The sequence below is a fragment of the Pseudopodoces humilis genome, chromosome 20, assembly GCF_049639895.1.
Source record: "Pseudopodoces humilis isolate 2021_Gansu_Grassland_sample_001 chromosome 20, ASM4963989v1, whole genome shotgun sequence".
NCBI classification, from domain to species: Eukaryota; Metazoa; Chordata; class Aves; order Passeriformes; family Paridae; genus Pseudopodoces; species Pseudopodoces humilis.
The window spans coordinates 2,643,453-2,664,893 of record NC_142219.1 but is presented as its reverse complement, the minus strand read 5'-3'; the positions used below and the strand labels follow the sequence as shown (position 1 = coordinate 2,664,893).

General features: G+C 39.6%; 1 protein-coding gene across 2 annotated transcripts in view; it reads left to right on the top strand.

Moving 5' to 3' along the window:
• The window catches only part of ATP2A2 (ATPase sarcoplasmic/endoplasmic reticulum Ca2+ transporting 2), a 44,354-nt gene that overhangs the window by 14,224 nt on the left and 8,689 nt on the right, over positions 1 to 21,441 (top strand). For both annotated transcript variants that reach the window (XM_014253765.2, XM_005524259.3), the window contains exons 6-15: positions 9,137 to 9,217; positions 10,617 to 10,702; positions 11,655 to 12,119; positions 14,377 to 14,465; positions 17,672 to 17,774; positions 18,217 to 18,348; positions 18,437 to 18,559; positions 18,739 to 18,957; positions 19,746 to 20,081; positions 20,301 to 20,521. In XM_014253765.2, the coding sequence (XP_014109240.1) occupies positions 9,137 to 9,217; positions 10,617 to 10,702; positions 11,655 to 12,119; positions 14,377 to 14,465; positions 17,672 to 17,774; positions 18,217 to 18,348; positions 18,437 to 18,559; positions 18,739 to 18,957; positions 19,746 to 20,081; positions 20,301 to 20,521 (1,855 nt within the window). The remainder of the gene's footprint in view (positions 1 to 9,136; positions 9,218 to 10,616; positions 10,703 to 11,654; positions 12,120 to 14,376; positions 14,466 to 17,671; positions 17,775 to 18,216; positions 18,349 to 18,436; positions 18,560 to 18,738; positions 18,958 to 19,745; positions 20,082 to 20,300; positions 20,522 to 21,441) is intronic.

Sequence of the window (21,441 nt, the reverse complement as noted above, 5' to 3'; positions counted from 1 at the left end):
ATGTGTGGGCTTTCACTTACCTGCTGTATATTGTCAGTACCAATAAAATCAATTACTATGTGTAAAAGGCCTGTGTCTGAGGGAGAAAAACAAACTGGGTAAAACCAATGTGCCTGTAACACCAGGCTGCTTTTAACAAGCATGGTGTCCTCTTTATCACAGGGTTACTATTGCATTCTTTTAAAATCTGCTTGTAGAACAATGACTGATAGTCATTGATATGTAGAATTGATTTTTGGTCTTTTAAATAAGGGCAAGCTTAAGCCAGTATGCTCATGTAGAAACACAAAAAATATCCAAGTTTTATGACTATCCTTTAAGATGGGTGGTCTGGCTTGCTGATGGACTGTAGAAGCTTTTCTGGGTAAAATACTCACTTAAATTTGTGGATCAAACAATATACTTAAATTATCTTCACTTGAAGCTGCAGTTGATTATAAGTCATGTGGGTGTTTAATAGAGAAATCAGTCCTTCAGTGTAACACAGCTTCTGACACTGAAATAATAAATTCTTGTAGCTAGACAATGATGAAGTTTAAATTGCAATCAAACTGAGAAAAGCCACAGAGCAAGTAGGGAAGAGCAAATAAAAGCATCGTGTCCCAACATTGGTGTCAAGACCTGGAGGTGAGAGAGACTCTGTGCATGCCTGTGCCTCAAGTGAAGGAGGACTGCGATGGCCTTTGACATGGTGTTTGCAAAAAGATGGCCATGTAGGGAAGTGACAGAGCCCTTCATGCTGGGATACATATCTGGCAGTGGAATTCCTGGCAAAGTGCCAATGACATTTGTGTGTCCAGGCAAATATCTTTCAACCAAGTGGATAAATAACCAGGTGATTGGTTTCTCCCCGGTGCTGATAGCTACTAGCAAACAAATTTCTACAAGTCATCCCTTGCAAAATAGCTGTATTTAATGCTGTAACAGCTTTGCTAGTTTGAAATAGCTGTGTTTGGGTCTGACACAGAGAACTTCATTGTAGGAATTGTTAGATTGCTATCAACACATGCAGGCATGAATTTCTTAACTGCATGTTGTTAGGGAGACTTTCCTCCATGTTCCCTTCAGCAGAGATGGTGGAGAAGGTACTGTACAATGAACAGGAGCTGTTTGGGAAGTTGGGGTCACAGATTTGGGATGTGTGCAGACCTGTGGTGGGCATGGTTCTCAGCGCTGTAGTGTGTGATGGTTACTAAGCTACTGAGTTTTTCTTAGAATTGATGAAGTGACAAACATCCAGATGCTGTCCTTGCATGGCTTTTCAGTTTGCCTGCCTTTAAATGGATTATTATGTTGTTGTAGAAGCTGGAGTTAATTGGATGGTACACTCTAAACTTGTTACCAGGGGCTATCTAAATAGATTAGATACACTTTGGTTTAGTTGAGTTTTTTGTTTGCTGGTTTAAACTGACATTTTAAAGAGAAATTTGGAAGAGCGTGGCCCTGCTTCTTACAAGCTTTGTATGAAGTTCAGCCTGAAAAATTGGGGCAAACTGGTGGATGATGTGAATGATGTTTTTTTTTTTTTTTTATAGAAGCACATTTGGGAACAGAAATGACCTTTGTTCATTTCCTCTGTATTTTCCTGTCTAAAATTTTCTGGAGTAGATACAGTGTATCTGAGTTTCTGTAATTTAATAAATGAAAGTTCAGTAGTTGCAGTCAGTAAATTACCAAAGCACAGCCACAGTAGTTCCTCTTTTCCCTGAATTTCTGAGGAATGGTTCTTGTCATCTAGTACTGTATCTATAAGTACTCAACATGTTAAAAATATACACAGAGTTGCCAGAACCTGTTGCTTATTAAATTAGTGTATATTTAGAAAACTTAGTTTTATACCTGGCACAGAGTAGGCAAGAACTACTTTGAGGCTTTTAATTCCAACTGCAGAGCACTTCAGGACTCTTGGGTGCCTTGTAATAAAAAAAAAGAGATGAATTTTGGGATGAAGAAGGTCAGGAAGGAAGATTCTTGATGCGAATTATGTCAAACTCCCATGTGGTTGTGAAGAGCTCCAGGTTCTCCCTGGTAGTACAGCTAAAAACATGGATGTTACAGGTCTTATTTCAAAATATCTGGGTACTTGTACCTGTGTTACTTTTCTAGCAATTAGGATTGATTTTCAGAATCAATGCTGGAGATGCAGGTTTCCTTTTCTGGGAAAGTATTGAGATTGGAAAAAATAAGGGAAAGGATGGAGAAGGTTTGAGCCCAGAACAGAGACCTGCTGGAGACTGTCCTAAAGCAAACTGCTGAGAGCTTCTCTTGGTGGGGAAAAAGAATTGACTGCAGATGTTGTGGGTGTTTCCTTACCAGGTGCAAACTGGGTTTTAAAGCACATATTTTGCTTTTTTTCCCCTAAAGTACTACTTTTGAACCAGAAAAGACAGGAAAGTAGGATCAGTGGTTAATAAATGCATGTTTGAGTAGTGCATAAATCTATAAGCTTCAGTGAACATTTTGGCCAAAACATCAGAAGCAATTTGGGGATAACCAGGCACAGTCCAAACTCCATTCCATACTTCACTGGAATCTGGAGTTATGTGAGGTTCAACTCAGGGCACAGCTTAAACTTGTATCACTTTTAACACACATTTGAAATATTGCAAAACACATTTTCAATTTATTCCCCAATTCTTGTAGCGTTTTCCTTCAGAGTTAACAAACTGTTGGGTAAAAATAGCAAAACTAATTCTGATTTAGTTGCTTGAAAATTGAGAACATACCTGATATTCTGTACTCTGACAGAACTGATACTGAGTGGGTTTTATTATAATCACAAATAGTACTGAACAAAAAGCTTGAACATCAAGATAATGTTCAGTTATTACTGTGTTACCCTGGCAGAGGAAGCTTTTTTTTTTCCTAAGGCTAAAGAAAACTTGCATTTGAAACTTTGCTGCACTTCCAGAATTCTGACTCTTGGTTCTTCTGTTACCCAAATGCCCATAACTTGGAAACAGGACTTCAGCTTTGTTGAAGAGAAGGAGTTGTTCTCTACCTGACATGGCTTAAGTTGAAGCTTAACTTATCAGTCTGTTCTTTCTGGTAATAGATATTTTTATAGGCTGATCACAAGAGTCTTCCATCTACTAGGCAGTGGTATAAATAGATACACTAATTAAAAGCTAAAACTAGACAAATGTGGTTTAGAAATTAGTGCAGACTTAGAAGCAGGGTCTCTGTCCATCAGCACATCTTATCTAATGTTCTGGTGCCCTCTTCAGAGAGAATGACATGTCTGTTTTTGGAGAATGAAAAGAAACAAGTTAAGAAAAATTTGGGTTTTATGTGCTGTGTAACATAGTATCTCCATTTATCTCAACCCTCAGTTTTGACCTGGAAATATTTTGCTCCCAGAAAGCAAAGCTTTTTCTATCCTTTTGGCTTTCCTTGATAAGAAAACAATACATATGTGTTGTTCAGATTTTTTTAACCTCTACCTTGAGCAGTTCCTGGGTTAGGATACTCACATGTTGCATACACTGCACAATAAGCTCTGGGGATATTTTGTGTCTGCCCAGAATGCAGAAGGTGGATGATAGAGGCTGTTTCATGCATGTTGTCTAATTCAAAGAATGAATTTAAATGCATTGTTCTGTCACCTTGTTGAAAGCAAGTGCTGTTTTACTACTATGGTTACAACTGTTGGATCTTTGCTAGTGTAATCTGTCTTGTTGGAAAATAAATTTTACCTTCCTGGTTTGGAGTGGAAACTCAGACTTAAAATTTGGTTCATAATCCCTCTTCTAATTTTGACACTTTGACATTCTTGGCCTTGTATGAAAGTGTAGAAAGGACTCAATTATGTTCCTGTTTTGTAGAGTTTCTGATTTTTGGTACCATTTTATTATGCCCTGTTCAGGAAGTGTTAAATACTTCAAACGTGTTACTGCGGAAGAAAAAATATGTTTCTGATGGTCTAAGGAAATCAAGCACAATAGGAAGATGAGGTTGTCTTTGTACAAGGTGGGAAGAGGAGCTAAGCTGAGTTTGTGTTAAGGAAGTTTAATACAAAAGCCAGTTGTGCTGGAGCGGCTCTACCTCTAAATAAAAGCAAACCATTCTGCTCAGGTGTGAGCTTTAAATATTACTGTCCCCAGCAATACTCAATTCAACAGTCAGAAAATCCTCAGTTCTTTTGATTGAAGTGTGTAGCATCCCTTATCTGTTATTTTAAATCTAATAATTTCAGTTCTTTAACTGAGTTCTTAAATTCTTCGTGTAGGAAGTTTCACTTGCTTCAGTTTATTAGTAAATCCACAACGGTGTGTCCTCCAATTTAGAGGATGAACTTTTGGGTAAGAGAGGGGACTGAAATGACTGACTCCAAAAGAGACCAAATATCTCACTAGGAAAAGTGGTTTAAATAACTGTACCAGTAATATGTCATGTTAAACCAAAAAATAGTTGCTAACACTTGTGTGTTCTGGCAAAAGAATTAACACTTACTTCTTTTCCTTCAGATGGTAAAACCCGTTGTATTTTCACTCAAATGTTTTAACAGCAGTGTGGGAGGTTATATCTGCTAAACTTGATAGGATTTCTACTCTAGAAATACTAGATTAAAATGCTGAATGCTGAAATTAAAGCATCCCAATAAAGCAGGAACCTTAATATATTGACTTTTTTTTTCCTCTCTCTTTGATGGTTTATGGCAATTGATTTGGGGATGCTTTTACTCAGTTTTAGGAACTGTTTGTGTTCAAAAACTATTCAACTATAGAATAATTGGAGCTGTACTGATAACCTTTATTACAAAATTCCAGTTTCAAAGCCCAGCATGCTGATAGCACATCCAGGGTGACGCTGGCTTTAGTTAATGATAAACATAAATAAGAAAGTGTGAGGCACATATTGTATATACTGACTTTTACAGGAAGAATTACTTTGATTTGCTGTGATCACAAAGAGGGGTTTTCTGCAAACAGATCACTTTCTTTGCTAAGAAGAGGAATTGTTCTTGTAACACATTAAGATAAAAAAGAAGCAAAACTTTTCAGCTTTTATAATGTACCTGCCTGTAAACCTGAGCAAGTCTCCAGGGGTCAGAGTTAACAGAGCTGATACTGGTGTTCAAAGTACACATTTCAAGCAGTAGTTTTGTTCTGAGGATTGTTCCATAGCATAATGGCTTTTGGGGTACAGTTCATGTTGCTTCCTGAGCCCACTGTCACCAGCAGTTTTGATTAGAAAATCTGGAATATGGATCTCAATAAACTATATTGAAATATGGTCTAATAATTTAAGACTTGAAAGATGAGTATGGTCCTGTTTAGTCTAAGGTTCTTTGTTAGTACCCAGAAATAACTAAAAATACAAGGGACTGAAATCCTCTCAGTTTTAATAGTTATTTTCCTTCCACCTTCATTGTTCATAGAATATGTCCCCCATCACTTCTGCCCATCTTCCTGGGCTGCTTAAAGCAGAGACTGCCATAGCCTGCAAAATTAATACTGTATTTTGGCAGTAGGGGTCTCTCAGGGAGTGTCTCAAACCATTGTCTGACAGAATTCTGAAATGAAATATTTAATTTTATTGCTATGCTGGAAACTGGTCAAGTGTTGAAAGGGGCTTCAGTGCTCAAATGAAACACCCAGGTAATGAGTTGATCATTTCACTGCAGGACTTGGTCAGTGCCAAGGATAAAATTTGGTCTCGGGTTGCTGATACATTCTGTACTTGATGTTGATTTGGGACAAGTCTGTGGAGAAGCAGGGTTGGACTGTGTAAAATTCAGATATATATGTCAGTGATTGTTCATATGGAGGGAATTTGACCCATAGCACAGCCAGAGCACTGGGATCAGGAAGATAAGGGCTGGGAAGCACTGAGCTTGAGAAGAAAGTCTGGAGCATCAGTGGGAATTTTGGAAGTTAGCATTGCTGGTTAGGTGGCTGAAGAACCCAGTATGTGGAAGTACTAAATTATCCCTGTTTTCAGTGAAAAAAAGTGACTTCTTTAAAGCAACTGACATAAACTTTAAATTTATATTGCAACAAACTACTGCTCCAGTTTCTTCCAAGGAGTAGAAATTGCAAATTGTCTGTTTCAGTGTAGATTCACGCACAGTTAAATAAAATGGATATTTATATTTTTTAACCCCCTGTTGTGACCAGGTTGTTTTTAAACAGACTCATTTATTGTGTGCTGAAGCTCAGTATTAAAATTCTAAAATTCTGCATGAACAAAAGGATTCTGTGGGTAAAGCAGTAATGATTCAAACCAGACCTTTCTCTCACTCCTCCAAACAGCAGTCAGTGCTGTAGTTAGTGGGGCTGTTTTAATCAGTAGTTATGTGTTTGACTGCATTATGTTTCAGAACATGTACCTGGCCAGTTTTGAAAGCAGCTTATTTTATTTCTTCAGAGCTGTTGTGAAAATCAAGGGACTATTTAGGATTAAAAACTTCAGTTGAAATAATGGATGAAAATATTTCTGCAAGTGACTTTTTATTTTAGATGTCAGACTATGGAATTATATCATTTACTGTAGCAGCTCTGTGCTGAGCAACACAAGCACATAATCACTTTCTCATTTCTTTCAAGCCTTGGTTATTACTTCCATTGGTTCTGTGGACTGAATTATATGAATTTTAAAAAGCCTCCCAAAAAACAACAACAACCCCCCATTTTTTTTTCCTGTTTTAAAGTATATGTTAAAAAAGCCTTCTATGTGTAGATGTGATCTGTAGTACACTACTCACTGAAATTTCCTGTGGTTCCTCTCTGTCATAGGATGACTTCCTATTCAGATTCAGTTGTGTTTTTGAGAGTATATTCAACACTATAAATGACTTAGTCTCATAGTTGTTATTTTGCAAAGAACTGATTAAAATGTCTCTGTAATTGACCCTGATGTACAGCTCTCCTGCCTATTGGAAATGCCTTGAATATTTTACTACAGCCTTTTACTCATCAGAGAGGATGAGTGAATAATGTGTCTTACCTTAAATCATTGAGATAAATTTATAAAGCTTCACTGTCATAATAAATTTCACACTTCAGTTCTGGTGATTCAGATTGATAACAGCAGTAGTAGTTTTCATGGAAATACTGATGTTGAATATCAGCAGTTTGTAAGAGGGGTCTCTCCAAGTATTTTAAGTCCTGTGAATATTGAGTTTGAACAACTTGGAGCAGTTCAGAAGTAGAAAATCACCTGGGAACTTTGCCATATGTTCCGTCCAGTTGCTTGGAGGTTTTAAGATTGTTTTTCTAACAGCTTCTTTCTTATGTTCTGCATCTTTAGCAGTGTTGCCAGATGTGGTGGATGTGGGCTGGCTGTAGTTTTGCAGCGCTCTGAAGATGTTTGTGCAGGTTGCCAGACCTCTGAGCACACTGCTCTGAGGGCTTGGCCTGTCCACCCATATCTGAAAAGCAGCTGCTACTGTGTGTCTGCATATAACCCTCCTCAGGACAGGACCAGGAAAGCAATTGAATAGTTTTGCCTTTTTTGGCCTAGATCACCATTTGTCTAAAGCTATTTTCTCTTGCTGCTCAAGGGCATTGTGGCTTAAATTAGTATTCACATGGTATAATGACACATTTGTGGCTGCTTTTTTGTCCCTTCATATATACACATGCTCACAAAAACACACATCTAACTCTACAGGCAAAACTATACAAACTTTTGCTGGTTTTAGTGGTTGGAGTTCTGAAATTACAGAAAGTCACATGGTGCAAATTTTCCTAATGTTTGAAGTAGCACTGCATTCTCCTCTTCCTCTTCAGGGTTTTGTTCCACAGGTTTCCACTCCAGGGTGTGAGGGGTTGGATGAGCCAGGGCTGTGACACCACTGTAGAGTTTTTCATGATATTATTCCTTAATGTGAATTATTGCTGCTGATTGCATAAGCAGTTCCTGTAGGAATTGCAGCTTATTTTAATTTCACTGCAGGGACACAGATTCCACCTACTGAAAGATCAGCTGTCTTTTAGTTAGTTATTCTCCCTTTATTTCTTTGCATTATTTTATAATAATATAGCTGACACTTGAATGCTCACAGTGTTAAACTACATTAGGAGTGTTCAATCATGTGTTAATTAGCAATATTGACATACAGAATGTAGAACCCCTCCCTGTGAATCAAAAATGTGCCTCATTAATAAACTTTAGCGAATAAATTTACATTAAGCCATTTATTTGCAGTAGGCACAAAATGGTAGAGCTTTAGTTTTTTTCTTAAAAACTAGGAAAAGCTGGGTGAGAGGAAGTAGGAAGGGAGAAGAATTAATATTGGGATGTTAGGGATGTTGGAGCTCAGCTGACAACTGGATTTATCACTCTGCCATGCTTAGGAGCGTGGTGTTAACTTTTATCATCTGCTGCCTTGGCGTCTCAAACACTTGTTAGTGGATGTTTTGTTGTTTGTGGGTTGTTTGTTTTATTATTATTTTTTTTTTCTTCAGTGTTTTTTGCGAAGTAGAAATGTGCATGATGGGATAAACACAACAGAGATCTGTGAAAATTGTAACTGGGACATGGATTGTGGTTATTTAATAGAGCAGCATTACTGGAAAATAAAGCTACTGTGTGATCTGAGGTTAACTTCCAACTCTGAAACATCTGGCAGAATTCAAAGTATAACATTACAAGAGCATATTTGCAGAAGCACGTTATTCTCACAATTGGTGCCAAAGAAAAGGAAAATACAACTCTTAGTTTTCTAAATAAATAGATGTGGATAATGTGATCTTTGGAGAGCAGAGGACTCACTTTGGGCATAGAGAAAACAACAAAAAAGACTCCTCAGGACCAGTTGTTCTGAAAAGGAAACTTGTTTCACCTTAGCTACGGGTTTTGACTGTTTATAAATATGTCTTCTGAAATTGATATCTTGCTCTTGAGAATGTTTTCCCTTTGCTTTCAAGTGGCCATGTGGTTAGAAAAACAATCCAGTGATTTACAGCTTCTTTCTTGGAGGTTAGGTAGGGGCAAGTCTAAATTGCCAAACTATATTGGATGCTCAGAAAATGGGAATATTGGAAGTCACAAAAGCAGCAATAAGCTGCTGGTGATCTCAGTAATCTGTGTAGTTACTGGAAAGTCATTTTTCTGGCTGATGGAGGTAAGGGACACTTGGTCAGTAATCTCTCAAACAGCAAAATTCTGACTTTTTGTCATTTCTTTGTAGTTGGAGACAAGGTTCCTGCTGATATAAGAATTACTTCTATCAAATCTACAACTCTAAGGGTAGACCAGTCAATTCTCACAGGTACAGTTTCTGTGACTTTAATGTAATTATGTGCATAATTGAAAGTGCCTTTTCACCATTTGTTTGCAGTGATCCATTAGAAACAAGCCTGCAGCTATTGAAGTTCTCTGCATTCAAGTGCAGTAAATTTCTGATCTGGTAACTTCTGGAGTGGCTGAATGTGTTGCTTCATCATTGGCTTTGTTTTCCCTTTAGTGGGATGAACATTCTTACTAAATCTTGTAATGCTTTTTTGGTCTTCCCCTTCCCCCAACAGACAATTTGTGGGAAATCAAAATTAAGAAAAAAAAAAAGGATTTCTGTTCTAGTTCATGGAGTCTTCTAGGTTTGAACATCGTGTCACCACTCCAATATGAAAGTATGTAAATCTTATAAATGTCTTCTGCACCAGGAGAGAACAACTTTTGCAATGCTGGCAGCTTTTTAGCTGCTGCCGCTAAAGACTCAGTGCACTCAAGCCTTATTTGCTCAAATTCTGTGCACACACATTCGTGTATTTTCTGGTACCAGTCTTCAAATGCAGGAGCTATTTTTAGAGCCCTTTTCAGATTTGTTGAAAACAAAACAAAGTAGCAGCACTTCTGAATATAGGAAAGAAGCTGGGAATCAACCAAGCATGCTACAACAGTTTTCTTTCAGCTGGAACATGGAGATCTGTATGCCTGTTTTGGTAGCATAAATTAATGTTAACTAGCTCTGAATTTTAAAACAGTAAAGTATTCATAGGAAGATTAATTTTCATCCTTGAATCTGTCTTGAAACAGGCTCCAGAGTTTCTCACCACAGATCCTGCATAGCATGAGACTGATCAAGCTTTACTTATATTTAGCGTAGGAAAACTGATGTGCTCCGTGCCCGTAAAGCTGTTGGAATAAGTAGAAATATCCCATCAGAATTCTGTAAAAAGGGACTATTCCTTGTACTGTATTTAAGTGACAGAATTCTTATTTTAAAGGAAGCCTTTGCTGTTTTCAGACAAGTTGATGCTTAAGTCTCCTGTCTGATAAAATAGGACTGAGATGCTGCTCAACAAAATCCTTTTAGAAGGAGGAAGCTTTGGCTCTCTGGAGCTTACACAGTGTAGCTCAGTGCCTGAAGCTGAGAGCACCACCTTGTGAAATCTGGTGTAGTAATGAACATCTGCTTTTAAAGAAGAGGAACCTTGCTATACCTCTGTGATATGCTTGTAGAAACTGATGCAGAATTTTTGCTAAAAGCCAGACATTCGGTTTTCTTGACCAACTGAAATATTTCCTGTTTCACTTAAGCAATTAAATAAAGATCATTTGAGGAAAGAATTTTGACATCTTAAAAATTCGGTGCTGAAGATTATAACTTTTTGATTCACTCAGTATTTCAGATACAAAATCTCTTCTTAAGACTATCATCTTTATTTTAGGTGAATCTGTGTCTGTTATTAAGCACACAGACCCTGTGCCTGATCCTCGTGCTGTGAATCAAGACAAGAAGAACATGCTCTTTTCTGTAAGTAATTTGTTTTGAGGTTTTCAAAACATTTACAAAATAACACCAAAGCTGATAAAAATGTGCAAAACTTAAGGTCTTCCCCCAAAAACTGCCTGACTTTGCTGTGTTCTCTGTATACATCTCTATGTGTGTCTCCATACACATTGAACTAAATGCATTAAAAATTACAATTAGTTTTTAATAAAAGCTATCCTCAGGGGAAGCTGGATGAAACCTGTCTCTGTGAGGAAAATTATTTTTGTCCTTCACAAGGAAGTCTTGGAGGGTGGAGCACACACACTTCTGGTGTTTCTGCAGTAATTTTCTAAATAGTTCTTCAGCATGATAAGAGCCCACACAAATTGTGTTGTTGTGTACCTAAAATTGAGAACTGTCTTTTTCTGTATAGGAAAGAAACAGTTTGTTCAAATTTATTTGAAGGAAGGATTAAATATTTTTCAGATAAGCAAATAACTTTTTGCTGGCAGGCAAACAATTTTACTGTTCCTTTCCATGTTAAATATGTTCACACAGGCAGCCCCAGAGAACACATCTATTACTCATAGTAAGTAACATTAAATCTAACAAAATAGAGCCCTAATTAAAAAAAAGAGAGGTAAAACACATCGAGTATTCCAGTTGAAATACATACTGCTTGCTCAGCAGCTGGGTTTGGCTGTGGTGCTTGTGAGAGATCAATACTGACTCGTTTGCAGCCTGTTCTGGGAGCAGAAATTCCACCCTGGAGTGTTCCCTTACAGACACAGGCAGTGTCATCCTTTTTCTTTTTACCCTTTTCCATATCCTGGCTGAAGCACAGTCTGAACTTGTGTGAGGTGGTTTGGTTTGAGGGGTTTTTGTGGTGTTTTGTTTTGTTTTGTTTTTTTTGTTAAATTAATACCAAACAAAATACCACAGAACCTGTTTGTAGATTGACTCCAAGTTTTTCCTGTCTCCTCTTTTACCTCAGGGTACAAACATTGCTGCTGGTAAGGCCATGGGGGTGGTTATTGCAACAGGGGTAAACACTGAAATTGGGAAGATCCGTGACGAGATGGTGGCGACCGAGCAGGAGAGAACCCCCCTGCAGCAGAAGCTGGATGAGTTTGGGGAGCAGCTGTCCAAAGTCATCTCCCTGATCTGCATCGCCGTGTGGATCATCAACATCGGCCACTTCAACGACCCCGTGCACGGCGGCTCCTGGATCCGCGGCGCCATCTACTACTTCAAAATCGCCGTGGCCCTGGCCGTGGCCGCCATCCCCGAGGGCCTCCCCGCCGTCATCACCACCTGCCTGGCGCTGGGGACACGCAGGATGGCCAAGAAGAATGCCATCGTGAGGAGCCTCCCCTCTGTGGAGACCCTGGGCTGCACCTCTGTGATCTGTTCGGACAAGACGGGGACGCTGACCACGAACCAGATGTCTGTGTGCAGGGTATGTCCCACCAGCTGCCTCTGCTGCTCCTCTTCTTCTCTCCAGCAGTCAGCACTGCTCAAATTCTCCTGATCCTGGCTCTTTTGGTTCTCATATCATCAAAATCCTGCTTTATTTTCCTAAGATAAGCCTCCACTTCGAATTCTGTTTTCCCACTGTGTCGTCTCGAAGGCTTTTGTCTCTTTCCTTATTTAGTCATGGCCAAAAGTAGCTGTACCCACACTTATGGGGGAGAAAGCTGTTTGTAAGCAGCTTTCCATTGACTTGTCTGTGAGCTTTTCAGGTTACTGGTAACTCTTGGGTGTGATTTATGCCTTTTTTTAGGAAGTTACACTGTAGAACAGGCTGTGTGTAAGTGTCAAACACTTGCCTCTTCAGTTGAGAAAGACAGTGGTGGAGAAACTGAGAAAAGGAGATTTACTGCAGTAACTTTGGTAGCCAAAGGTGTTTTTGCTCCTGAGTGGCTCAACCTTTATTTGGTTGTGTTCCCTTCAGTGGCTTTGCTGGTCTGATGGGGATCACTGCAGTGTTTTCAGTGTGCAACACTGACTAATCTGGCAGTGTGAGGTGCAGTTGACCTTGTCACCAGCATTGCCAGAGTCATCTTCAATGCTGGTGTATTTTTAGGTAAGCATGAGCTCTGTGCCTCTCTTCCCTTCCCCTCAATACTCTGTCTAATATTGGCTAATTTGGGACTTTCATGGCTGGTCACTTAACATAATGCATGTTCAGTTGCCAATTTGTGCTTCTGTGTAGGGATTTAATGGAGAAAACACTGAATTCTCCTGTTTAATAACTTCAGATGTTCAGTGGCACAGCAGCTCCAACATGAAATGTCCAGAGCCTCATTACATTGGGTTAGAATTCCAAATGTGTGCATGTTGAGCACTGCACACCAGTGGTGAAAGTTTGTAAGCCCTAAGCACTTTGTTCTCATGTGATTGATGGCTTTTTCTTCCTAATTGTTGGTTGACTTGTTCTACTTCCTTAAGTATCGTAGTATTTATACCTAAGAGACACAAAGCAGCTGCTCATCAGTATTCCAGAGGAGGTTACTTGCAGTAGAGTTGCATAACTGCCCTAGTCTTTGCAGGGATTTTTTCATCCTGCAGATGCCAAAAGCAGGAGGTTTCCTGGTTAACTCATCATTTAAGTTGTGTTTATTTAAAAGCTCAAAATGCTCTGCTCCTTATTTAGAGGGCTAAATGTTTTAGATCTTGTCCAGCACAACCTAGTTGCTTGTTAAGCTCTGACAACTGCAAAAGAACATGAATTGCAGTTTGCAAAAATGTAGCAAAATTCTAATACCTGTAAGAAGGAGTTTTTTTTATTTGCCTTCGTTGTGATGTGACAAAATGGCCTGTGCTAACAGTGGATCAGAAGTTTCATTAGGATACACCATCAATTAGTGAGAAATTATCTTCTCCAGTCATACTCCAACAAGCCATGAGGGTAAGACAGCTTCAGGCACTGTGGTTTTTTATCTCCATCCTCTCAGATGTGATTCTGCCTGCAGCTCTCCTAGAAAGGAAACAAAAGGAAGACTGAGTTGCAGATCTTAGAGGTACAACTGCATCCTTCAGATTGGAGTTTGAATTTGGAAATATCATTTCACCAGTGATAGAAGAGCACTTGAGTTGGCTGGTTGGTTTAAACTCCCAGTGTGCCATGTGATAAAGTGATTGTAACTGGAAGCCAGGACAGGAAACACTTTCACTTGAGGCTGGTATTAAGAGAAACTGTCCATAGTCTGGCTCTTGCTAAAACCTCACCTCTTAGATCTCAGCTTCTCCTATTTGTAGATGCTTTTATTTTGATTTTGGGAGAAATTGTCAGTGTCCAAGCTGACAGTGTCCAGCTGAGCTGCTTTTGGGTGTTTCAAAGCAGAGAATTAATTCATTATTTGTGTTGCATGAGAGTTAATTTACAGGTGTGAAGCTTAGGAAGAGGTTGGATCTGGTGAGGATTGTCAGGTGGTGTGTCAATGGTCTTCCCAGCTGCAGTGTACACGGTTCCTGTGGTTTTCAGCTGTTTTCCAAAGAGATCTGTAGGCAGAAGGGCTGTTCCCTCTACTTTGTGCTTCAGTGTATGGACCTGTTCAAACATATGTGGGATCGAAGTGCACAGAATCAGGTCTTGTTTGCTTTGTTTATTCAGACTGAACTTGCCTCTTGTACCTGCTTGCTTAAGGCCTGTTTAAATCTCTTGCATTAATTATTGTTCAAAGATAGTAACACTTCTAACTCTCTAATTTCAGATGTTTATCCTGGACAGAGTAGAAGGAGACAGCTGCTCTCTGAATGAATTTACTGTAACTGGTTCAACATATGCTCCCATGGGAGAAGTGTAAGTGTTCTGTTCAAGTTAAATATTTGTCTGTTTATGCTTTCACTGTTACTTTAGTCTAGAAGAGGGATACATGTAATATTCAGTACTGATTGTTAATAAATGAAAGGTCAGCCAGTGAGAATGCACACTCAAGGGCTGGGGAAAAAGTAATTAACAAGAAAACAAAGATAAATTGTAGAAAAGTAAACTTCCATAAAATTGAATAGAGTCTCCAGTATTGCAATGTTCCCTTGATAATCTAAAAACTAATTAGGGGTAGAGAGGATTTATTTTAGCTAATCTCAGTCCAGTAAGATTTCAATATCTCAGTGCTTCTAAGTTTACTTTATTTATTTAAAAACTGGGTAAATCTGAAGAGGTGAGCATTTGCTAATTTGTGAGCTCAGTATTTCCAATTTCCCTGCCTCAGAGAACTGGGAAGTTGTTTTTCTGAGGCATCTTCTGAATGTGTTGGAGTTACCCCTTAAAGTGACTGTAAATTCCTGGCCCTCAGTAGTTTATTGGTGCATCTGTACTTGAGTTGGTGTGTGTTTGTCTCAGCCTTTGCTATTTGAGCTGCTGTTAAACCCAGTCCTTTAGGAAAGGAATGAGGTTTGGTTTACTTTATCAGATGCAAGTCTCTACTAAGTGAGGTAAGAGGTTCATCCTGAAAACTTCAGGAATTTTTAGGACTCTACTTCTTGAAGAAAAGCCTCTTTTTACTGAATTGTTACAGCTCCTTTTACTTGGTCAGTCCTCCATGTGTTTTATAATCTTATCAATGCAGTTTTACTTTCAGAGTAGAATTCTGCTGTGGATGAAGTAGAATTTAATTTCGGTTGTTGTAAACATCTCAGCCTTGTGCAGTTTCACTCGTGTGCCTCTGATTCCTGCAATCTTGCCCATCTCAGTAGCGATTCTCTGTTTAATTTCCATAGCTGTTAAGACCCTGGTGTTCCCAGCAGCAGGAAATCTTAATTCCCCAGTTCTCTTTTTTGTTTCAAAGCTAATTGCTGTCAAAAGCTTATGCTTTCATTTCAGGAGGCAGCATTTGCTTAGACAAGGTGACTCCAGACCTTGCAAAACTCCCAGCTATTGCACTTTAGCTGGGCTCACAAGAGCTCCAGATAAACAAAATAATAAAATAGAGTGGGGTGACAGATGTGGGAGTAATGAGACAGACAACAATGTTTGTTAATGTGCTGTTTTCGCTTGCTTCAAGTTGAGGGAATGTGAACAAGCGTGTTAAACTCACTGCATTTGGGTACACAGAGGATTCCAAGAGAGGGAAATTGCCTCAGGAAGGCTCTTACTGGAGCATAGGGAAATTCAGCTCAACTCCAACCCTTAGAGCTGGTTTATTTCCTTCATTTATGGACAGCTTTTAAAGCAGTGGCTTTGGAGGGATTTTAGGTAAGGTGGCTGACTTCACCTTGGATTGCAAACTCTCACTGAAAATGAAGTTTGGGGGGGTTGAGAGGCCATTAATCCATTGCAGTGCATCAGAGCAGGGCCTGCTCCTGATATGAACCATTTCTGACAGGTCTTACTTGGTACTTCGGACACTGTTGGCTTCCTCAGCCTATTCAATTTCATAATCGTTATGTGTTTTTGCACTAAATCAGTAATTTTTCACTTACTGTTAAAATTTATGATACCTAACTCTCCCCTAAGATTTATTCAGAATACAAATCACAAAAATTTCTTACTAAAAGCCTCCCAAATTTCATACTGATTTATTTTCCAGGGATATTGGGAGATTGTCAAAGTTTGGAGTAGTTTTGCCATGTCTCAGCACACTCAGGCTTACTGCAAACTGAGAGCACAAAGCCAATAATAATTAAGACCTGCAGCAAAATCTGGCAAATTGCATCTGACCTTCAAATGAGTTCATCTTGAAAAACCTGAAGGTGTAAGGAAAAAAAAAATTCCTTTATCCAGAACTGATCCCAGCACCTTAGATTCTGCATTTGTTCTTCAGAAACTGTTGATAAGGAGCACAAAAACAAGGGTTATAAAAAACACACCCTGGTATAACAAGTTATGGATATTGAAATATCCAATATGCTGATGTTCTTTTGAGTTCACAACAGGTGAAAACAGGAAGTTTTGGGTGGGATAGATGAGGTGACAGCCTGAGAGCTGGACTTCAAAGCCACAGCTTATGGCTGTAGGATTATATTCCAAATGAAACATTAAAAACCTCCTTGTTTCCTTAAGATTCATCTTGTTCTCGTCTGTGTTACACAACGCTGGAATTTGTTTGCAGTACCACAACTGAACAAAAGCTTACATAATGGGACATGTCATTGTCTGTGTTGTGAATTCTTACAGAGTAATGATCCACATCTTTCCACCACCAGACCTTTTTTTTTTCTCCTCCTTCAGAGCTTTAATAAAAGATGTTATATATTAGCTCTGCCTTGCTAATTTTGCTTAGGGGGGAAAATAATGGTATTGAACACTGTCTTGGTTCTTTTGTGCTTGCTGTAGAAATATGGGAATGTTCCAGAAAAGGAATCAATTCACTGTTTTTAAGTGTGAAAGCAGAGAAGTTGTTTCTTTCTTGAGATGTCAAAATGTTGCTTTACTTCAGGAAAATGTACCTTCCCCCTCTCTGAAGCCTTGAGATATTTATTGGTCATTAAGTGTGTATCACTGCTGGGAAGGGTTATGTCTTTTCTAGTGGAGTTAGTCTCCTGAAATGACTTCACTTCCCGTGGCTTTAGGAGGCTCACATATAATACATGTCAACTGTGAGAAAAGTAAAGAGGAAAATCTGCTTTAATTGCCAGCCCAGTGCATGCACTTCATGCATTGCAGTAAAGCTGCAGAAAATGCAGCAGGAAGGAACTGAGCTCCTCAGGTGTCCAGCAATATCCCTCTCCTGCTTGGATCTGCCCTCTGAGCCCTGCACATGTTCAAACAGGGCCTTCCTGTGCCTCATCACCGAGCCCTTCTGCAGGCTGCTGGGTGACTGTCAGTGCAGGAAGTGAGGTTTTGTCACAGTGATGGCATCAATGATCTCATTCCATTCATGATTCTGATCCAAACTTCAGAGCTCCCCTTTATCAATCCTGCTCTTCCCAACAACTTCTGTAGTTCGAAGCCCATAACTAATGAGCATTGCACTAAATGGAAATGCAGTAAAGAGAATAAAGAAAATATGAGATGCTAATACTAAATAACTAACTTCAGTCTCCCCCTTTTCTTCCTCTGGAAAGGCATAAAGATGACAAACTCATTAAATGTAGCCAGTATGATGGTCTTGTGGAACTTGCAACAATCTGTGCACTCTGCAATGATTCCTCTTTGGATTACAATGAAGTAAGTTTGTATCCTGGAACAGAGGAGAGTGTGGGATTGAGGATAAACGTTTTCATCTGTCTGTGTAATACCTTTCAGTGGTAAATCCCCTCCTAGTCAAGGGGGGAGAGTATTCAGGCCCTCTGAAGTATTAATTCTGAGAATTACTTGTTGAACGCTGAGAACTAAATCCAGCAGCAGGTGTAATCTGTAATTTGGAGTTATCCTGATGCTGCTTTCTTGCTTTGCCTTGCTGCCTTATGGTTGCTTGCTCTTGAGGGTAAAGGCTTCAAATTTCTACAAATCAAACTCCTCAAAGTTGCTCTTTTAAAATGTTTTTACATTAAATCTTGTAAAACTTTTTTTTTTTTTTTTTTTGGGGTGACACTTGAGCTTTTGTCTCTGGTAGATTCCAGGTGAGGTTTAAACTCCTGTGCTTTTGTTTGCTTTGTGTTAACTCAAGGCTAAGGGAGTTTATGAAAAGGTTGGTGAAGCCACAGAGACGGCTCTTACATGTCTGGTTGAGAAAATGAATGTGTTTGACACAGACCTGAAGGGACTTTCTAGAATTGAACGTGCCAACGCCTGCAACTCGGTGAGTCCCCTTTTACTGGCTTTGTTTGGGGAGACACCTCTGTAGTGTGTATCACCTAAATGCATTTTATGGTTCTTGTTTTAATAAGGTGATAAAACAACTCATGAAGAAAGAATTCACTCTGGAATTCTCAAGAGACAGGAAGTCGATGTCTGTCTATTGTACTCCGAACAAACCAAGCCGCACGTCCATGAGCAAGATGTTTGTTAAGGTCAGTCCCTCACTGCAGAGTGAGGTGGTGGAATGGCTGCAAAGTAGCACCATACTTAAAAATTATGGTGCAACTAACAACAGCTTTGAGTGGGAGGAAGGACTTGGTAATTGAAGCAAATGTTGTAATGGGAAAAGATTTATTAAGCTAAATGACTTCTTTTTTTTTTGCCTCTGCAGGGTGCTCCTGAAGGTGTGATTGACAGATGTACACATGTCCGTGTTGGAAATGCTAAAATACCTTTAACCTCAGGAATTAAGCAGAAAATAATGTCTGTCATTAGGGAATGGGGAACTGGCAGAGACACATTGCGTTGCTTGGCTCTGGCAACCCATGACAATCCTCCCAAAAAAGAGGAAATGAATCTGGAGGACTCCTCAAATTTCATTAACTATGAGGTAAGATCAGTAGCACTTCTGCCTCTCCCAAACTGGAGAATGGTGCCTTCTTATGTTTGATTATTCCTTGAGGTAGTTAGATCTGAGAATTTTCTTTCTTGAGGTAGGTAGATCTGAGAATTTTCTTTCTGGGTATTTTTGATGTCTGACACAACAGTTCCCCACTTCATGAAGGGAATGCTCAGTCTAAGAAGAGACTGTGTTTTAGAATAAACTGTTGATGGCAGGTAGACAGGTTGCTGTTACTTGGCTAAAAGCACAAGAAAACATCAGTTAAACAGTCCAAAAATTGCATTGTGGTTTCAGCTTTCATGGTTTTTCAGTTTGGCATTGCTCAACTGCAAGACCTTTTTGGGGATTTTGTGATGGAACATACCTGCTCTGGGAGTCAGGTCCACTTCCCTGCCTCTGTGCTGTCAGCTGCAAGGGCTCAGTCCATGATTATCATCTTAGCTGCTCTGTAATTTTCCAATGAAATCTGTATCTGGTATTTAGGAGGAAGGTAATGACAGTTGCATGAGTTTTTGGCTTGTGCTCTCTCTGCTCCTGGCACTGATGATAAAAATGAAAGACTCAATGCTTGCAGGTTGAATTTTCAAGGCTGGCAAGTAGAGCACATTTTAACTGATAAAATCAGTGCATTTGAAGCAAAATTTGGTAAGGCAGGACAAGGAATGATCCCAAATGTCACAACACAGATGTAACATGCAGGGAAAAAAATTATTTCACTGCTGCCATAGGAGAAATCTGCAGGATCTTGCACTAAAACTCTCTGTATCTTGTTTCAGACCAACCTGACATTTGTGGGCTGCGTGGGAATGCTGGATCCCCCGAGGATTGAAGTAGCATCATCCATAAAGCTGTGCAGACAGGCTGGCATCAGGGTCATTATGATCACTGGTGACAACAAGGGCACGGCCGTGGCCATTTGCCGCCGCATCGGGATCTTTGTGGAGGATGAGGATGTGTCCACCAAAGCCTTCACGGGCAGGGAGTTTGATGAGCTGTCCCTGGCTGCTCAGAGAGATGCCTGTCACCATGCCCGCTGCTTTGCCCGGGTAGAGCCTTCCCACAAATCCAAAATCGTGGAGTTTCTTCAGTCTTTCGATGAGATCACAGCCATGGTAAGTGAACTTGGTTAGAAAGTCAAAGGATGTTTAAAACTTAATTAGGCCTTCTCAGAATAATTCCCCATTGTGGAAAATATTTGTTTCCCTGTTTCCTCGCACTTAGTGAGTTCTAAGGATTCAAAATCACACCCAGTGCAAAATTCCTTTCTGGATCTGTATGTTAATGCCCACCTTATTTACTGATTCATTTCCAACCCTGAATTCTCATTTTAGACTGGGGATGGTGTCAATGATGCCCCTGCACTGAAGAAAGCAGAAATTGGGATTGCCATGGGTTCTGGTACTGCAGTGGCCAAAACTGCTTCTGAAATGGTTCTAGCAGATGACAATTTCTCCACAATTGTGGCTGCTGTGGAAGAAGGACGTGCAATTTATAACAACATGAAACAGTTCATCCGATACCTGATCTCCTCCAATGTTGGGGAAGTTGTTTGGTAGGTTTAAATTTATTTTTTCTTAGAGCTAGAGTAGTGGTGATGGAGTCTTCCAGTATTTCTCACTAAAAACCACAGGAGGAGGTTCTCCAGGTAATGGATCTCTGTTTCTGGCCTGTCTTTAGTGAAGAATTGTAGCTTGCCACAAAAGTTGCACGTTGTGTTTTCTAGAATACTTTAGCTCAGTAGGTAATGCTCTTCAATTATTTCTGTGATTGGAATAATTCTTTAGAGAAGGAAAACCAAAACCTTAATCGAACAGTAGGAGATCTGGGAATTTCAGATAACATTGTCCCAGGCAGAGATGTTTGTTTAACCTCAGGTTCCAGGAACACGTCTGGTGTTCCTCTGGGAGGAGCGGTGGTGACCCAGCACCACAGAATGCATTGCAGGTGACAAAATGTAAAGATGGATCTCCTCACAGTCCTTACATCAAAGCAGACATTTCCCAGAGTGGGATAAAGCACAGCAATTGTCTTGCCTTGTTTCTTGTCAGCTTTAAGGCTGTCCTTTATATGGCTCTCGCTGCAGCCCCTATTTCTGTTGTATTTATTTACACAGGCTTGGAAAGTTAAAGGCTCAATGAACTTCTGCAGGGACTAGCAGTAATCTAGGGAAATGAAGTTTTGTTATTTGAGCCAAAATGTGTCTTTTAGAAAGTGGTTTGCAAGCCTTTATCCATGTATATATTTAACTATACAGACAAGTAGACTGGAGAAAAAACAACCCTCATGTCAATTTTTGAAGTTATCAGAAGACAATGCTTCAAAGCTTGCATGCCAGTGGTTAGTCTTCGCTCCTGGATATGTGTTTAGTTTTCTGATTGTGAATATCAGCTTGTGATCTTAAGTGGGTAAGAGAGAGAACAGCAGCACTGCTGCAGGTTTAGGCTTAAACATTACTGACATTGAAGAATGAGC